This window comes from Narcine bancroftii, chromosome 1 (assembly GCF_036971445.1).
Source record: "Narcine bancroftii isolate sNarBan1 chromosome 1, sNarBan1.hap1, whole genome shotgun sequence".
Taxonomy (NCBI): Eukaryota; Metazoa; Chordata; class Chondrichthyes; order Torpediniformes; family Narcinidae; genus Narcine; species Narcine bancroftii.
Genome location: NC_091469.1, coordinates 227,407,800 through 227,425,324, shown reverse-complemented (window position 1 = coordinate 227,425,324; position 17,525 = coordinate 227,407,800). Strand labels below are relative to the sequence as shown.

At 41.6% G+C, this 17,525-nt stretch overlaps 1 protein-coding gene across 2 annotated transcripts in view; it reads left to right on the top strand.

The window, feature by feature from the left end:
• The window catches only part of LOC138739800 (solute carrier organic anion transporter family member 3A1-like), a 345,875-nt gene that overhangs the window by 239,287 nt on the left and 89,063 nt on the right, over positions 1-17,525 (top strand). For both annotated transcript variants that reach the window (XM_069892356.1, XM_069892360.1), the window contains exons 3-4: positions 5,521-5,619; positions 8,982-9,254. In XM_069892356.1, coding sequence (XP_069748457.1) covers positions 5,521-5,619; positions 8,982-9,254 — 372 coding nt within the window. The remainder of the gene's footprint in view (positions 1-5,520; positions 5,620-8,981; positions 9,255-17,525) is intronic.

Genomic DNA, 17,525 nt, shown 5'->3' with positions numbered 1-17,525 from the left:
CTTTATTTAATTTATGTCAGAGTTGGTTAAAAAAATTTTTTTGCTCTGAATGCCTGTCGTGCAGTGTTTTTAATGCAGCTGTGATGGGTTCTCTATATTAATATCTGGAAATTACTTAGCAGTCAAACATTTATGCTGGAATTTTTGAATAATTAATCACTTATATATATAATATATATATTATTGTATATGGCTTGAAATCCAAACAGGTTTATTTATATGCACTTCAGTGTATTTTTCAAAGCTTTCATTATATATAAAAGAGGCAAGTAATTTAGAGTTCAAAGTACCTTGCCTCTGACAAAGCCTTTAACGCATAATTGTCATGGAGTCACAGAGGGATACAGGATAGTAAAGGCAAAGGTTTCATTATTGACACGTAACACTGCATTTAGAATGTAATATACATGACATTTTTTAACTTTTGTGTATCGTAAGGCAGTCAGAGAGTCGCTACTTTGTCCAGCGCCCCTCATAGAAACCTACAGCACCTGGTGTTCCCCTCCAAGTACTGACGAGGCCTGGGCTTGCTTAGCTTCCGAGATCAGACCTCCTCAGGTGTATTCAAGCTGTCAGGTTTCTGAAACCAGCCCTTTAACCCACTGCAACAACCACCAAGTTTCCTCTTTTTAACTAATCCAAACCAAATCTATTTTGCTCTTTCTCTATTTCCATTGTTACGAGCCCAGAGGACTCCAAAACCCAGTGGCAATAGGTATTCACCAAGACAAATGGTGACTTAAACAAAAAGTTGCTTTTAATTATCTTCAAACATGAAAACAGAATCATACCTTAACTTATCACTATTAACTTAACTAAGCTAACTTAACCCCCTTCTAATTCTAATCGCACATGTATGTAATGTGTGTGTAAGTTCAGAAAAAGTTATTTGATTCATAGTCCATTCTCACTTCTCATTCCTCCAAGTTCACTGGTGGCAGGCAATTCTTATACTGTGCACAGAATTTAACATTTATAAAATTCACCAGGCTTTGGTGCTTGAAAGGTAAATGGTTACCACTCAGGAAGGTTCTTGATGGTTTTCAGAGAGGGGTTCATTGTATGTTGGATACCCAGACTGATTTCTTTTAATCAGCCACTTCAGTGTCTTGCCGAAGAAACTTGCCCCATCAGGGTTTTCCAGATGATAACCTCTTTCTTTCAGGTCACTACAGAGTTCCTTTTTGTTTTCCTTATTTCAAGTGAAACATTAGGCAGTCAGTACTCTCCTCTTGCATGAACCACAAGGGCTTTGACCTGGCTGAACTAAGTACTCACAACCCATCTTCCAAATGGGGTTTTCCACAAACTTGCCAGCTTGTCCTGTTCCAGTCCCAGCTGCTGCTGCTGACTGTAAAACTGCAGAACTGAATTCCCCCCCCTCTCTCTCTCTCTCTCTCTCTCTCTCTCTCTCTCTCTCTCTCTCTCTCTCTCTCTCTCTCTATGAGAGAAAGCCTGTTTTACTCTCTCTACTTGCAAAACCACATGACCATCTTAGAACAGCAAGTTCCACTCCAGGAAGCCTGTGGCTCCAATAAGTTCTTTCATCTGTTGGCTTTTTGTAAACAACAATCCGTTAGTGATGTCTCTTGGGCACTCTCCAAAGCTTTTGGCGTTGGACTGTCTGGCATGAGCAGAGCTTCATCCAGTATTTTAAATAAGATCTGTTTTAAAGTGTTTGTATGTGACCTACACTAACAAACCTGCCCCAATTTATCTCCCAAAATCATATCTATACACAATACAAACACAACATAATCTGTCATACCCTCAATACACTGATGATACAAAACAGGCAATTTAACCACCACCCTGCACATTTTTAGGATATGGGAAGAAACCAGGAAGCCTGGAGGAAAACCACATGGGCACAGAAGTTTTGTGTAAACTCCACACACATAGAAAGAGCTGAAAAAGATTAATTCTTTAATTAAGGAACAGCAGAACAGATAAAGGAGTCAGTGGATGTTGATTACTTGGTTTTTTTTAACAAGGCCTTTGACAAGCTACCTCAAAATGGGGTGGTAAATAAGGTAGGAGCCAATGGTGTTATGGGAAAGGTACAAGCATGACTGACTGGCAGAAAGCAAAGAGTTGGAATAAAGTGAGCTTTTTCTAGCTGGCTGCCAGTGACTAGTGGTGTTCTGCAGGGTTCGGTGTTGGAACTGCTACTTTTCACGCTACATATAAATGATATAGATGGTGGAATTGATGGCTGTGCGGCCAACAAGGGAGAGAATTCAGAAAGTGGAGGTCCAAAGGACTTAGGAGTCCTCGTGTAGTATTTCCAAAAGGTCAACTTGGAAATTAAGTCAGTAGTAAAGAAGGCACATGCAATGTTAGCGCTCATTTTGAGAAGACCAGTATATAAAAACAGTGATATGATGCTGCGGCTTTGTAAGATGTTAGTCAGACCACATATGGAGTATTGTGAGTGGTGTTGGGCCTTGTATCTAAGGGGAGATTGCTGGCATTGTGGAGAGGGTTAACATATGAGGAGGGTCATGGCTCAAACCTGTGCTCATTGCAGTTTAGAAGGGTGGATTTCATTGAAATGTACTGAATATTGAAAGGGCTGGATCAAGTAGACATGCAGATGTTTCCAGCAGAAGGAAATTCTAGGATCATGATAAAAGGTTGTCTCCATATAACAGTGAATCTGTGAAACCTGTTGATACAGGCAGCTGTGGAGGCCTGGTCATTGGGTAGATTTAAAGCAGAGGTTGAAAGCTTCTTGATAATGATGGCATCCAAGGTTGTGGGAGAAGGCAGGAGAATGGGAGTGAGAGGAAAATTGCATCAGCCATGATTTAGATGCAACACGATGAGCTGAATGGCCTAAATTTGTTTCTCAGCCTCATGCTTATTGTTGAGACACTTGTTCTGATTTTCATCGTTTCTCAGAGTGGTGGACTTGGGATTAAGAAATGCTGTGATGTCGAGCATACCTTTGAAAGTTGAAAGTGCAGGAAGTCATCTTCTACGAACCACATGTTTATATATTTTTCTCTGAATTTTTTTTTGCTCTAACCTGGGTTTTGAGTGTTGATGCTACCAATGTTGACCCCAGATTTAACAAAACTGAGGGAGGAGTTGCTAGAAGGGGCCAAAAGGTGAGTAGTTTGAGAGAAGGCGTGCACTTCTTGGCTTTCTCTTTGACCTCGAGAACTTTGGATAAAGGATCTGGAAGCTCCTCGTGTCACTTTGAATGCCCCCTTTTGCGCAGTCAAGGGCCAGGATCCCCACAAGATCACAGGGATGTCATATTTACCAAGTCACATTTGAGAAAGTCCTCCAATCACCTCCACTGAGTGATATGACCAGCCCACTGGAATTGATTGAATGCTCAGGTTACTCTGGGTGAGTAGTGAGTCCTGCCAGTGGACATGGGGGATTTTGCAGAGATAGTATTTCCTCTGCCTTTCGAGTTCCCTGGGGTACTTGCAGTAGGTAATTCATATCTTTGAAGCATTTAAGAAAGTCGGGATCACTGCTACCTATGCAGAATGTTCTGGGCTTGAGGTCCTAGTCTTCAAGGAGACAAAGGCGACTCTGGCACACTGATGATGATAGCGAATACCAGGGTTGGTGCCAGAACGAATGTTCGATGGGGGCATTAGCATGTTAGAGGGGGGACAGCTCATCAGGGGGATGGGGGGTGCTGTTGGGTGCCGGGACCTACCTGCCGCACCTCTGACTTGGGAGATGAGGGTGCTGCTTTTATTGCATCCAGCGTCACTAGACGCTACTGACACTTGACGCATGCTAGTGACGCGGCCGGGGGCGGCTAGAGAGTCACCAGCGTGCATCAAGTTAGATGCTAGTGATGTGGGAGGGGGTGGGAGCAATTCTGTCGGCAAGTGACGGCCGCCACCGTATGTGGGCACGGAACCTTGCATGGGGGGGGTGCAATGCCTGCGGATGCTCAACCCCTCCGGCACCGACCCCAGTGAACGTCCTCACCAATGTTTGATTTGCTGAGAAGTGGCTGCCAAAGTGTAGCTTGATGAATGGGGTTGGATTGACTATAATTCTAGAGAGAATGTGAGATAGTTGAGGCGTTTTGCATTATTGCTGCTAATATTCAGGAAATGTAACAGCCAGTCTGCACTCAACAGAGCTCCCACTCATTCTAGTGAGTTAATAATCAGGCAGTTGTTTTGGGAGAGTGGATGGTGAAATAAATATTTTCAAGGATGCAAGGATTTATCTCTTTCCTTCTTTATATTTCCATTGGATCTAGGAGAGCAGGGAGGCTTTCTATTTACAGCCCTGGAATGACGTCTTGATTTTTGTATTTGGGTTTCTTGAGCTAGCGGGGCATGAGTGGGATGGGATGAGTGGGGGCAGGTAGGCACACGTCCTTGTCTGTATCACTGGTGCTGAGATCGAGATGATGTCGCGTTTCAAGTTCCTGGGAGTGAGCATCACCAATGACTCAACCTGCTCCAACCACGTTAACGCGATGGACATAAGATCACATAAATGATGCTGTTCCCCAAAAGGCTAAGGATGAGACCCCAGTATCACTTACCAATTTTTAGTGATGGGCCATAGGAAGTATCTGTTTGCTATGCAATGGCACTAACCAAGGTCGCATTAAACAGTGGAAAGTTAGGAAATCAGCCTCCCCTCCACAATTTCCATCTATTTCTCCTGCTATAACCTGCACTACATCCTATGAACACTATACCCTGCACTCTAATTTGAATATTGCATGACCTCCTGTCCTTAATAAGGGTTGACCTGCCTGGATGGCATGCAAGACAAAGCTTTTCATTGTATTTTGGTGCACAAAATATTCCAATTCAATTCAATGACCAAAGAGGACTAAAACTGAGCCAACGTTGATGTACAGCATTAAATGTTTCTACTAGGCCTTTTCAGAGTTGAAAAGAAAGGTTGAGCAAATTTTTATATGATAAAATTCATAGATTATGTAAATCTATGGAACCTTTCCAATTCACAACTCCTTGCAGATTGCTGATTTTAAGTACCATATGCCACACCAACTCTTTATTGTTGGCTGCCATTTAGTAGTTTTGGTGGGGTTGCGCATCAATTCAGTAACGTTCAGCCAAGTTCCATTCAACAAATAAATATTGTTCAATTAACATAGCCTCCACAACATAACAGAAATTCATGGGGTTGACATCCAATACAGTCTGGTTATTTATTCATTTGTGATATTCAAATATGCTGGTTTTTCAGTCCCTTCCATTTGTTCAATTTAGCAGAAGAAATGCGTAATATTGAATAACTTGCTTTTTCTCTATCCTTTCACAGGCTTTGACGTAATTTATCGTACAATTTAGAAAAGAGCTAAAGTGCCAAGAATCTCTTAAAATAATTTTGAACAAAATTTTGATTGCGTTTACTTTTGCTTCATAGCTTCGACAGTTTAGATGGAGATGCGATTAAATTTTTTTTTAAGTAAAAGGGATCAGGAGTCTTGCAGGTTGTTAAGGTGGCGCAGGTCTCAATCAGTGGTGACTTTTGATGTTTTTTTTCTTTGAACAGGGGTCCTGTTTACCACCATGCTGTTTGGTCCTGCATTTGGCTTCATGCTGGGATCCCTGTTTACAACAATTTATGTGGATGCAATCTTCATTGACACAGGTCAGTTGATAATATTGTAGAAGGATGCAAAGTGGAGGGTTACAAATTGTGTTGTAAAGAGTAACTCATTCCAATGAGTGATCTTTCTCCTGCCATTATAATGATTGCTTGAGACCAGATATTCTGAGTGTTAGGATGTCCTCCCCCCTGACAATGCAAGAAATAAAGTCTCTTTTTCCTCCTGCTAAATTTACACAACATCTTAGGCAAAAATGCTTTCACAAACATCGCAAGTCTGACCTTACGTGAAAAGTTTTGAAATCATCTAGTCTTGGAATATAAAATTTGCATGAGATCTGCCAATTATAAGCTCCCAAGGAAAAGGGTCCATGATGAAGGGGTCAAACCCGAAATGTTGGTTATGTATCTTTACCTTTGCAATATAAAGGACACTGTTTGACCTGCTGAGTTTCTCCGGCATTGTGTGTTTTTACTTCAACCACAGTCTCTGCAGATCTTTGTGTTTTAAATCCAAGCCATTAATTTGGTTTATTTCTAAAGCAACATTGTTTCCAGACCAGGTTTATTGAAGTTGAGAAAGAATCACCAACCTACTTGAATCAGTTACAAAGAGGTAAGGCTTATACAGACTTTGATAGCAAAGGCCTCTGAATTACAGGTATATGGCAAAAAAATCCTGAAAATCTGCAGACACCATGGTTGAAGTAAAAACACAAGATGCTGGAGAAGGCCAGCAGGTCAAATAGTGTCCTTTATGTAGCAAAGGTAAAATTACATAACTGACCTTTGGAGCTTGAGCCATTCATCAAGGTATGAGAAAATGTCGGCAGGTATCCGAACAAAAGAGTGAGGGAAGGGGATGGCAAAGGAAGGAGATGATAGGTGGTGAAAGGAGAGAGGGGACAGCAACAAAAAGGGGGAGGAGGGATGGCTGGGTGGGTGGAGGTTCTGGAAAGACAGGAAAGGGGGAGAGGAAAGAAAAGGTAAGCAGGTTTAGTAGAAATCAGAAAAATCAATGTTAACGCCATGTGGCTGGAGGGTGTCCAGATGGAAGTTAAAGTGTTGTTCCTCCAATGTGAGGGTGGTCAGGATGGGACAGGATATGGACAGACAGGTGAGTCTGGGAGCATGATTCAGATTTGAAATAGTTGGCTACTGGAAGGTCACTGTGGTTGTGAACGGAGCAGAGGTGCTGAGCGAAGTGATTTCCCAGTCTGTGGGCAGTCTTTCTGATGTAGAGAATGCCACAATGGGTGCACCGGAGGCAGTAAATAGGAACGGATCTTCAAGTGAAGTGTTATTTCACGTGAAAGGCCTGTTCGTGGCACTGGACCGTGTGAGTGAGGAGGTGTGGGCGCCAGTGTTGTACTTCCTGCAGGCATAGGGGAAGGTGCCGGGGGAGTGGGGGTGGGGGACATTGGCAATGGGTGGGGAGGGATGAGTGCACAAGGGAATAATGGAGGGACTGGTCCCTGCGGAAGGCCAAGAAGGGAGGAGAAGGAAAAATGTGTCTGGTGGTGGGATCCTGCAGTAGGTGCCGAAAATTCCAATAGATGTGGTGGCCAGTAGGGTGATAGATGAGGATGAGGGGGATTCTATGTTTGTCTGTTGCATCTGGGAGCAGAGGGGGCCAGGGCAGATGAGCGGGAAATGGTAGAGATGCGGGTGAGGGCTGAGTTGATGGTGGTGGAGGGAAAGCCACATTTGTGGAAGAAGGCAGACATTTTGGAAGCTTTGGACTGGAAAACCTCATCTTGGGAACAGATGCAGCAGAGATGGAGAAATTGAGAGAAGGGAATGGAATCTTTGCAGGGGACAGGTTGTGAGGAACTCTAGTCCAGGTAGTTGTAGGAGTTGGAGGGTTTGTAATATATGTGGATGGAAAGCTTGTCTCCTGAGATGGAGACAGAGAGATCCAGGAAGGGGCAAGTGTTATCAGAGATGGACCAGGTGAATTTGAGATCAGGGTGGAAGTTGGATGCAAAGTGGATGAAGTTGACAAGCTCATTGGGGGTGCATGAGGCAGCCCCAGATGTAGTCATCGATATATATACTGGAAGAAGAGTTGAGGGGCTTTGCCTGTGTAGGCTTGCAGTACAGATTGCTCCACAAAGGCCACAAACAGGCAGGCATAGCTGGGACCCATCAGGTACCCAAGGCTACTCCTCCAATTTGGATGAAGTGATACGAGTTAAATGAGAAGTTATTTAGAGTGAGGACAAGTTTGCCAGGCGGAGGAGGGTGGTGGTGGAGGATATCCCCCATACAAAAAATCTGAACACACTTCACTTCTTCCTAGACCAAAGACCCGACCAATCACCCTCTACCACCACCCTCCTCTGCCTAGCCACAGCACATTTAAGTCTGAAATCATATTGTTTTATGTAATCCATAGGAGAGAAGTATAGAAAAAAACAACTAAACTTGACTGCTTCACAGGGAAGGGGGCCCATAAAGTGTGAGCAGAGTCCTAAGGAGGTTATAGCCAAAATTAGGTTGAGAATGGCTGTTCTATCTGATTGTACCTAAAGCCCTGAACTACTCACTGACTGAAAGCTCACACCCATCCTCCACCAATTGACCTTGAGGCTGTGAACCTTTCATTACCCACCAAATTCCTCTGACGCTCTGTATGGGGCGCTGTTAGACAGAATCAGACACACACAAGGTAAAGACTAATCCTCAAAAACCTCCACAAAGACAAGCCGGCTGTGGCTGCAGTAACTCAGTGTGAGGCCTCGGGAGGCTGGCACAGGCTTATATCCCATAGGGTGATTGATACCCGACCGGGTGGGGCTTGATCCATTCAGGCCGACTGATTGGCAGCCGGCCAGGTGTTGTCCTGACCCCTTACACTCCTGCAGGTATAGAGGTTGTCTCCTGCAGTAGGCTGGTTGTGTACCACCACACTCTGATGCCCTGGTCCTCCCTGATCTTCAAGTAGGCCCTCCAAGATCTTCATGGAGGGTCCAATCTCTGATCTATCCACCTGATTGTTACCCAATTGTCCTCTCCACCAACATGCTGATCACATCGTTCATTTTTCCCATAACCCCCACCGTGCCTCACCCAACCTACCTCTTCACTGCCACTTGCCTGATTGCCCCCCTATAACAGACCCTGGGTCAATAACATCCTCCCTGTCTTTCTCTGACATTGACCCATGTATATGTATATATATTTATATCCACAAATATTTTAACAGCTGTGCAATGGAAACTGAGGCCTGCACCTTTTATGGTGCACTAAAATTTTTAGCCTTGATGTTGTCCACCCTTTGAATTAAGGTCTACAAAGGAGGTGACTCTACCCGTTATACCAATGTCAGTCATATTCTTGAATGGTGCTAATCTGTAGGATTCTTCTCTGTTGTTTAAATCTGTTATAATTTTGTCTTTCAGCAAAATTGGACATCGCCCCAGATGATCCACGATGGATTGGTGCATGGTGGGCTGGCTTCCTCCTTTGCGCTGGGCTTCTGTTCTTCTCATCTCTATTGATGTTTGGCTTTCCTCAGGCCATGCCTAAGAAACCTGACTCATTGAGCAAAAGCTCCCAGCAGCCCATGCTCCCAAGCAAAAGCCCCAAAGACCAGCCAAAACTTGCCATGGAACACATTAAAAGTAAAGAAGGCAAACAAAGCAGTGAAGCCACGTGTGCAGAATACCTGAAAGGTAATTATATTTTTAAGATATGGCATGATAACAGGCCCTTCCAGCCTGGGAGCCCAGGCCGCTGAAAGCTGAAGATGAGCCAACACCTTCTTCCCAGAGCAGGAATAGCAAGCACCAGTGATGGGAAGAAAGTTTAGCGGAGACATCAGGGGTATTGTTTTTTTTTTAATGTAGACCTTTTTGGCTGGCTGTCATGGACTTGTGGTGTTTCACAGGGGTCCGTATTGCGTTTGCTACTTTTTACTTGGTTTGATGGTGGTATTAATATCTTTGTGGCCAAGTTTGCAGATAATACAAAGATAGAGGGGTGGGTAGTGTTGATGATGTAAGGAGTCTGCAGAAGGACTTGGATATATGGCAGATGGAATACAGTGCAGTTAAGTGTATGATTATGCACATTGGTAAAAGGAATAAAAAAGTAGTCTATTTTCTAAATGGGGATAGAATTCAGAAATCAGAGGTCCAAAGGGACTAAGGAGTCCAGTGCAGGATTGTCTAAAGGTTAACTTTAGGTTGAGTCAGTAGTAAAGAAGGCAAATGTAATGCTAGCATTCATTCCAAGAGGACAATATGAAAGTAAAGGCTGAGGTTTTACAAGGTGTTGGTCGGAGCACGGGAAATATTGCGAGCAGTTTTGGGCCCCATATCTAAGGAAGGATGTGCTGGGTCCAGAGGAGGGATGTGAGAATGATCCCAGGGATGAGAGGACAACAAATGAAGAGGATTCGAAAGCTGTGGACCTGCATTTGCTGGAGTTTGAAGGAAAGAGGGAATCTCATGGAAACAGCGAGTATTGAAATAGCTTGATAGAGTGGACGTGGAGAATATGTTTCAAGCAGCGGGAGAATGGCTGTCCCAGACGAAAAGGATGTCCCCTCAAAACAGAGATGAAGAGAAGTTTCTTCAGCCAGAAGGTGATGAATCTATGTGTTTTTTGTTGCCACAAATGACTGTAGAGACTGTCATTGTAGATGACTGTAGAGACTGACAGATTGCAAGCAGAGGTTGATAGGATCTTGATTAGTAAGGGCATCAAATGTTATGGTGAGAATAGGGTTAAAAGGAAAAATACCTCAGCCGTGTTTTGAATGCAGACCAAATATGATGGGCCAAATGGCCTAATTCCTCTTTAAGTCTTATAATTTTATGGTTTTCTAACATTTACTTTTGATACAAGGCTGCAGAAAATGTGCTTGGTGATAAGAACATAATATACAGCAAGATCCCAGGTTGAAGGAATATCCTAAGGAAGGATCATATAACATAATGTACAATGACCAGCAATAATACATCAGAATGAAATCTCCATTTTATTTCACTCTTGATCCCGCTAAAGCAGAGAGAAAAAAAACGTGCAGGCATTTGATCTCTGTGATGCGCTTTTTTGCCATTTTGAGGACAGTGCTGATGTGAATGCAGCATTAAATCTACGAGATACTGTGTTGTCAGTGGCCCACAGCTCGTCCCAGCTTACTTCCTTGTCAGTAATTTGGCCAACATTCCTTTATCAATCTGCTGTTTACAGGAACTCAAAGGAGACATAAATCAAATCTGAATCATTTCCTTTTTTCTGTGCTTACCCCAGTTTTCAACTGGGCTTTCCTAATCGCTCATTAAATATTCCAACACACCACTTTTGCAATTTCCCTTGATCTGATGATTCAAAGCATTTCCTGTTCTGCTCCTTCAATTCTATGTAGACATCAGTCAGATACATGTTTTAAATCCACAAAAGCCATGTTACCAGACGGCACAGTACTTAGTGCAAGGCAACTTCGAAATGACTCCAGTTGCATGCTCATTGGGTAAGCAACCCCCAAACCTGTTGCAAGATAAAATGGGTGTGATCCTCACGGTTGGTTGGTCGGTAGGACTTTTATTATTATTCACAGTAGCTATCTGATGTCTGCCAGATATTGTCTGTACTGACAATAACCACACCAGCAGTGCGAGTATAAGGCAGCTTTAATAAACTAATATGTCCTCTAAGAGGTCTTGTCTCTCTGCAAGATGAACCTCGAAGGGGAGACTGTAGCTCTAGACTGCTTTATATACAAGGTCACCGGACCATTGAGCAGTGAAGTTTAAACAAAGGAAGTCTGTTCAGGCACTGTATTGAAATCACTTGAAGTTTCTAACTTTAAATGTTTTGTTGCGTAGTCAGAATTCAACTATAATTGGATGCAGATTTAATAGGGTAAATTATCAAGATAGGTTACATTAACCTTTTTTTTGCTGCCTTGAGGTTAAAGTATAACCCACTCAAGAAAGTCCAGAAAGATGGATGCATATAAATGGTTTCCTCTGTCAGAGGAGCCTGCGGTGGATGCATTGACTTAAAAATAGATCAATATTAGTGAAACCAGGAAGTGCCTTTCACTATTCCTGGAAAATGTTGAGGAAGCAGATTAATTTTCCAAGATCAGGGCTTGCCTCGCAGCAGACTATCAAGGGATTGTGGAGAGGTGGCAATTGTGTAAAGTTGAGGCATGTCATTTCTTCCAGAGAGCAGTGAATCTGTGAAATTGTCAACCCAAAGAAGCAGGCAGAGGCTGCCTCATTGAATATATTCAAACACAAGATTTTTGACTAATAAGGGAATTGAGGGCTATGGGAACAGGTATAATCTAATTGAATGGCCTCAACAGGCCAGATGGGCCACTTCTGCTCCTATTTCTTATGTACTTAATTGAATGGCTCATCATCTTCAAAGATTTGAAAGGTCTCATTCTTCTTCTGTGAAGTTACTTATTTCTTTACCAAAGGTGCTCAATTCAAGAGTTCCAGTATTGGCAGCCATTCATTAACCAAGTGTAAGTCTAGTGAATTTCAACAATTATGGCATTAAGAATATTAGAATAATTGTCAAAATTGATAACTTCTTCACATTCAAAATTTCAAAGTGCAGGTTCAAGCAGAGCACTCTCCCCGAGCTACCTTTGGCAGGGAAAGTACCAACAAGTACAAATGTCAGTGATGAGAACACTCTAGCTTATGTTTGACCATTTTATTGATATTTACCCCAATGATTAACTCAGTGTTATCATGTATGTTTGCCCCTGTAACCTCATCCCCAACTTGAAATCCTTCAATCTAATTTTATCCTCATACACTATATTTCATTTGTTAGATTTTTCAAATTATTTTATAGTCTATGCAAAAATTACACAATGGATCATAAAATATCTGCAATATTTCCTCAGATGGTATCATATGACATTTTGCATCATCTTTCGAGAGTAGGGTGGGTTTAACAATATGGGCTGCAGCCAGCTTCACTATCTTTGGGCGGCATGGTTAGTGCAATGTCATTATAGCACTAGCAACTCGGGTTCATATCTGCTGCTGTCTGTGAAGGAGTTTGCATGTTCTCTCCATGTCCATGTGGGTTTCCTCCGGGTGCTCATGTTTCCTCCTATATTCCAAAGACATACAGGGTGAGAGAGGTCATTGGTCACATGGGCGTCTCTGAGCAGCATGGGCTCATGGAGTGGAAGAGCCTGTTGCCCATTAAATCTTGCCATACTCATGGAGCCTGATATACAGCAGAAGCAGGATAGTAAATTTACCACTCTTTATTTTGTTTTAATCATAATAACGGGTCAGAAGCTGTCTCCCTTAAGGCTAACAAGGCAACTAATAAGTAGTTTACTGTAATATGATTAGAAATCAGATTGCATATATTTTTTAGCATGCTAAATATGTGCTTTATGAAGCACAGATGACGCATCTAAATTTACCAAAAAGAATATGCAATTGAGATAACCTTGCATTTAGGGTGATTTATTATCTTAGAGAGAGGTTAAAACCTGACCTCGCCACACAGCTGCAATTACATTTTCCCTGCTTACTTAAGGGGAGTGCGTCCATGCTTTTAAAAGTTTATCTCTGCATGGGAGGGCAGAAAATCAAAACTGTGAATAGGGAAGTTATAATGGGGAGAATGCCTGATCACTTTCAAAAGTCATCCAGTGTTTGCAATCTCTTTACAAATAAATTAGGGGCTATAATTCCCACCTATTGCTGTAGGTGGCTGATGTTTTATTTAAAATTCAACTGAAACAATGACTCCCATACAGGACAATCCCTGGTATCCGGCTCTTCTGGGGATTGGTAGATGCCGGATAAGTGAATTTCTGGTGGCTTGAGGTTGCACCTTGCATGATTGGTGAACTAACGGCGAGGCATGCCAAATTTAAACTTCTATATTTTACCCATGTATTTTCTGCCATTTTTTTGCCATTTACTTGAGGCTGCTGGTTCCTTGAATTCTAGTTAACAGGTGTCTTGCTGTATTAAAAAAGGCTATATCCCAACAATGTTCCTTGAAATTGCACAGATGTCAATCATTTCTACATGATGTACTCCTTGTGGAACTCTGTGCCAGCATAATGGGCAGTATATTTCTGATTTTCTTTTAACTTACCTTTAGCCATTGAGTAATAAAAATACTAAAACATTAATGATACAGAGTGACTTAATCATTAGGGTAAATTGCATCGGGGTCCATCTTCTCAATGGATTGGGTTTCAATGAGTAAATTATGCAAGTTCTTCAAAACATGCACACACCCATTTGCTATGCATTACTACACCCAAAAATAAACAATGCAAATAGATTTTCTCCATACCAATTTTTGGACATTGAACTCGTGGATTTATAGTGGTTGACGATTGCTTGAGGCAACGAAACACTTCAGAATAGCTGCTCAGTGCTGATGCAGAATTGTTTTCCTGATACGCTTGTGATTGCTATTATCAACTTGTCTTGAGTTTACCTTTTCTTTTGACAATGTTGACTGACAAATTTAAAGAGAAACACAGCTCTTGGTGAAATACAGGTTCTATAATGCAGGGTATTCATTTGAAATTCAACTTCCTCATTGAAATATCAGATAGAATTAAGCAGAATCTTGAGGAAAGGATGTGTAAGGAACAGCAAAAATAGGATGGGTCCAAAATAGATAGATTTAGACATTACTGAAAATAATACAAGAAATATTTTACAAGAAAAGAATTTGTTATAGTGATAATATAATAATTTTGGGTAATTTCTGTGTCAGTTCAAGTAAGAAAATAAGAACATAAGAAATAGGAGCAGGAGTAGGCCATCCAGCCCTTCAGCCCTGTTCCATCATTCAATGATGATCTCATAGTTGGCTCCTTTCTATCTACTTGTCTTTTCCCATACATCTTAATTTCCCTACTGTATAAAAATCTGTCCAACCTTGCCTTAAATCTATTTACTGAGGTTACTTCCACTGCTTCAATTGACAGTGAATTCCACAGATTCACTACCCTCTGAGAAAAGCAGTTCCTCCTCATCTCTGTCCAAATCTACTATGAATTTTGAAGCTTTGTCCCCTAGTTTGGGTCTCCCCTACCAATGGAAACAACTTACCTACTTCCATCTGAATATGCCTTTTATAATTTTAGACACTTCTATAAAATTCCCTCTCATTCTTCTATATTCCAGCAAGTATAGTCCCAGACCACTCAATCTCTCCTCATAGGCTAACCCCCTCATCTCTGGAATAAATAAAAACACAATGCTGGAGAAATTCAGCAGGTCAAACAGTGTCCTTAATATAGCAAAGATAAGAATACATAACTGACATTTTGGGCTTGATCCCTTCATCAAAGGATCTTGATGAATCACTCAAGCCTGAAATGTTGGTTAAGTATCTTTACCTTTGCTATATAAAGGACATTGTTTTCAGTTGGTTGTTTTTCCAGACTCTTTTGTGTAGTCTTCCAAAGGCGCTATTTGCCTTGGCGAGTCTGTTGTCTATCTCATCGTCGATCCTTGCATCTGATGAAATGGTGCAGCCGAGATAGGTAAACTGAGTTTCTCCAGCATTGTGTTTTTACTTCAACTTGGTATCTACAGACTTTTATGTTTTACCCCTTATCTCTGGAACCAACCTGGTGAACCTCCTTTGCACCATTTCCAAAGTCAGTGCATCTTCTCTCAAGTATGGAGACCAGAAATGCATGTAGTACACCAGATGCAGTCTCACCAGTAGAGTTGCTGCATAACCTTCCTGCTCTTAAATTCAATCCTTCCAGCAATGAAGGCCAACATTCCATTTACTTCTTGATCGCCTGTTGCACCTGCAAACCAGTCTTTTGTGATTCATGCACAAGCACTCCCAAGTCCTTCTGCACAACAGCCTGCTGCAATCGCTTGCCATTTAAATAATACTCTGATCTTCTAATTTTCTGTCCAAAGTGGATAGCCTCAAGTTTATCAACATTGTACTCCATCTGCCAAACCCTTGCCCACTCACTTAACCTATCCATATCTCTCTGCAGACTCTCCATATCCTCGGCACAATCTGCTTTTCCACTCAATTTAGTGACATCACCAAACTTAGGAACATGACACTCTGTCTCCTCTTTCAGATTGTTTATGTATATCATGAACAGTTGCAGGCCCAGCAATGATCCCTGCTGCACACTGCTCACCACCAATTCCCAACGCAAAAAAGACACCACTGTATCCCTATCATCTGCTTTCCTTGTAGTGGAACAAAATTGTGAAATAATTATTTCTTATTAAGTCTATGTGCTTAATAGCATCTAGAACAAATCTCCTAAATTCAGACATCATTATATGCAGGTAGAAGAACAACTGAAAAAGCAATAAAGCATTACTTTGGAGTAGGTTTCATTTGTAACCTCATTGTAAAGTTTTTCTATTCTTAATCTGGGAGCTCCTGCTCCTCCCCCCCACCCCGCCACACACACAACATGAAGTGACAACGTTCACCAGAAGGAATAGAGCAGTTGAACAAAGCAGCTAACCACCACCAAGGGCAATTATTGCTGGCCCTGCCAACAATACCAGATCTGGAAAATCAGTGCATGTGAAACTCCAATGAACTGCTTGCCTGTTCATCGATTTACTGCACTCGGACTTTATTTATCCAAGGTGAATTCTTTGCTTATTTATGCCAAATAAATATTAGTATAATTTCTAAAGTCTTCAGTTTAGCATTTTTTATTATGAAATGCAAATAAAATTAACACTGACAACAAAGTATGTATATATATACATATCTCTATTGATTAGATTTAAATTCACATAATTGGAATTGAACATATTTCATAGAATTCCAATCATGCAAGTTAATCTTTAAAGAAAACATTATGGGGACCAATTTAGTCCTTCAATTTTGAATATTGGGTAAACTCTTTTGATCCATTAAAATAGATCTTTTTAGCTAGCTCACCCTAGATCCCATGTGATCTGACTTTCCAGACCCACCTATCGTGTGAAACATTGCAAAAGACCTTGATAAAGTCCACAGAGACCACGTTTGTCATCTTGCTCTTGTCAATACTGCCTCTTCTAAACAACTCATTTTCCAAATACCTTTCTTAAATAAAAGCACACAAAATTAGCCACCCTCCAGTCTTCTAGCATTTCACCTGTGGCTAATGATAATGCCAGGGTCCCAGCAATTTATTTCCTAGCTCCTCACAATGTTTCATGATTACGTAATGGGGATTTATCCATCTTTAAGCACGTTAAGATGGCTAGCAGTTCCTCTTTAACAATATGGATATGTTTCAATACATCACTATTCACTTACCTGAATTTCCCTGCTTTTATGACCTTTCCACCTGTAAATACTGCCATGTAATTCCTGTGGTTCGACACATAGTCGACCATATAATTTTAATGAGGACCTATTCTCTCCTTAATTAACCTTCTCATAATGTACCTTTAGAATTTCTGAGGATTCTGGCTCATCTCCAAATCTCTCATTATCAATTTGCCTCATGATTTCTCTCTTAAATACATCCCTTGTACTCCTCAAGAGATTTGCCTAACTCTAACTGATATATGTGCCCTATTAAAAAAAAATGATGCAGAATGGCAGAAGGCTCTTCTGACCCATGAAACCTGTGCCATCCAATTACTCCCCATTAACCTACCAACCCTGTAACATTTTAAAGGGTGGGAGGAAACCGGAGCAGCTGGGGGAAACTCCCATAGGTCATGGGGGGGGGGGGAGGGAGAACATACAAACTCCTTACAGACAACAACTGATTTGAACCCTGGTCGCTTGTGCTATAATAGCATTACGTTAACTGTGCTGTCCAAAATCTTGAGGAGAGCCTCAATATCCCTCATCAACCAGTATTCACAAATCCAGCCAGTTCACTCTAATGGGCCCTAACCTCTCTGTATCTCACTTTTAAAAGACTCCCACTTGCCAGATGTCCCTTTACCTGCAAACATCCTTCCCCAAACATTTGCAAG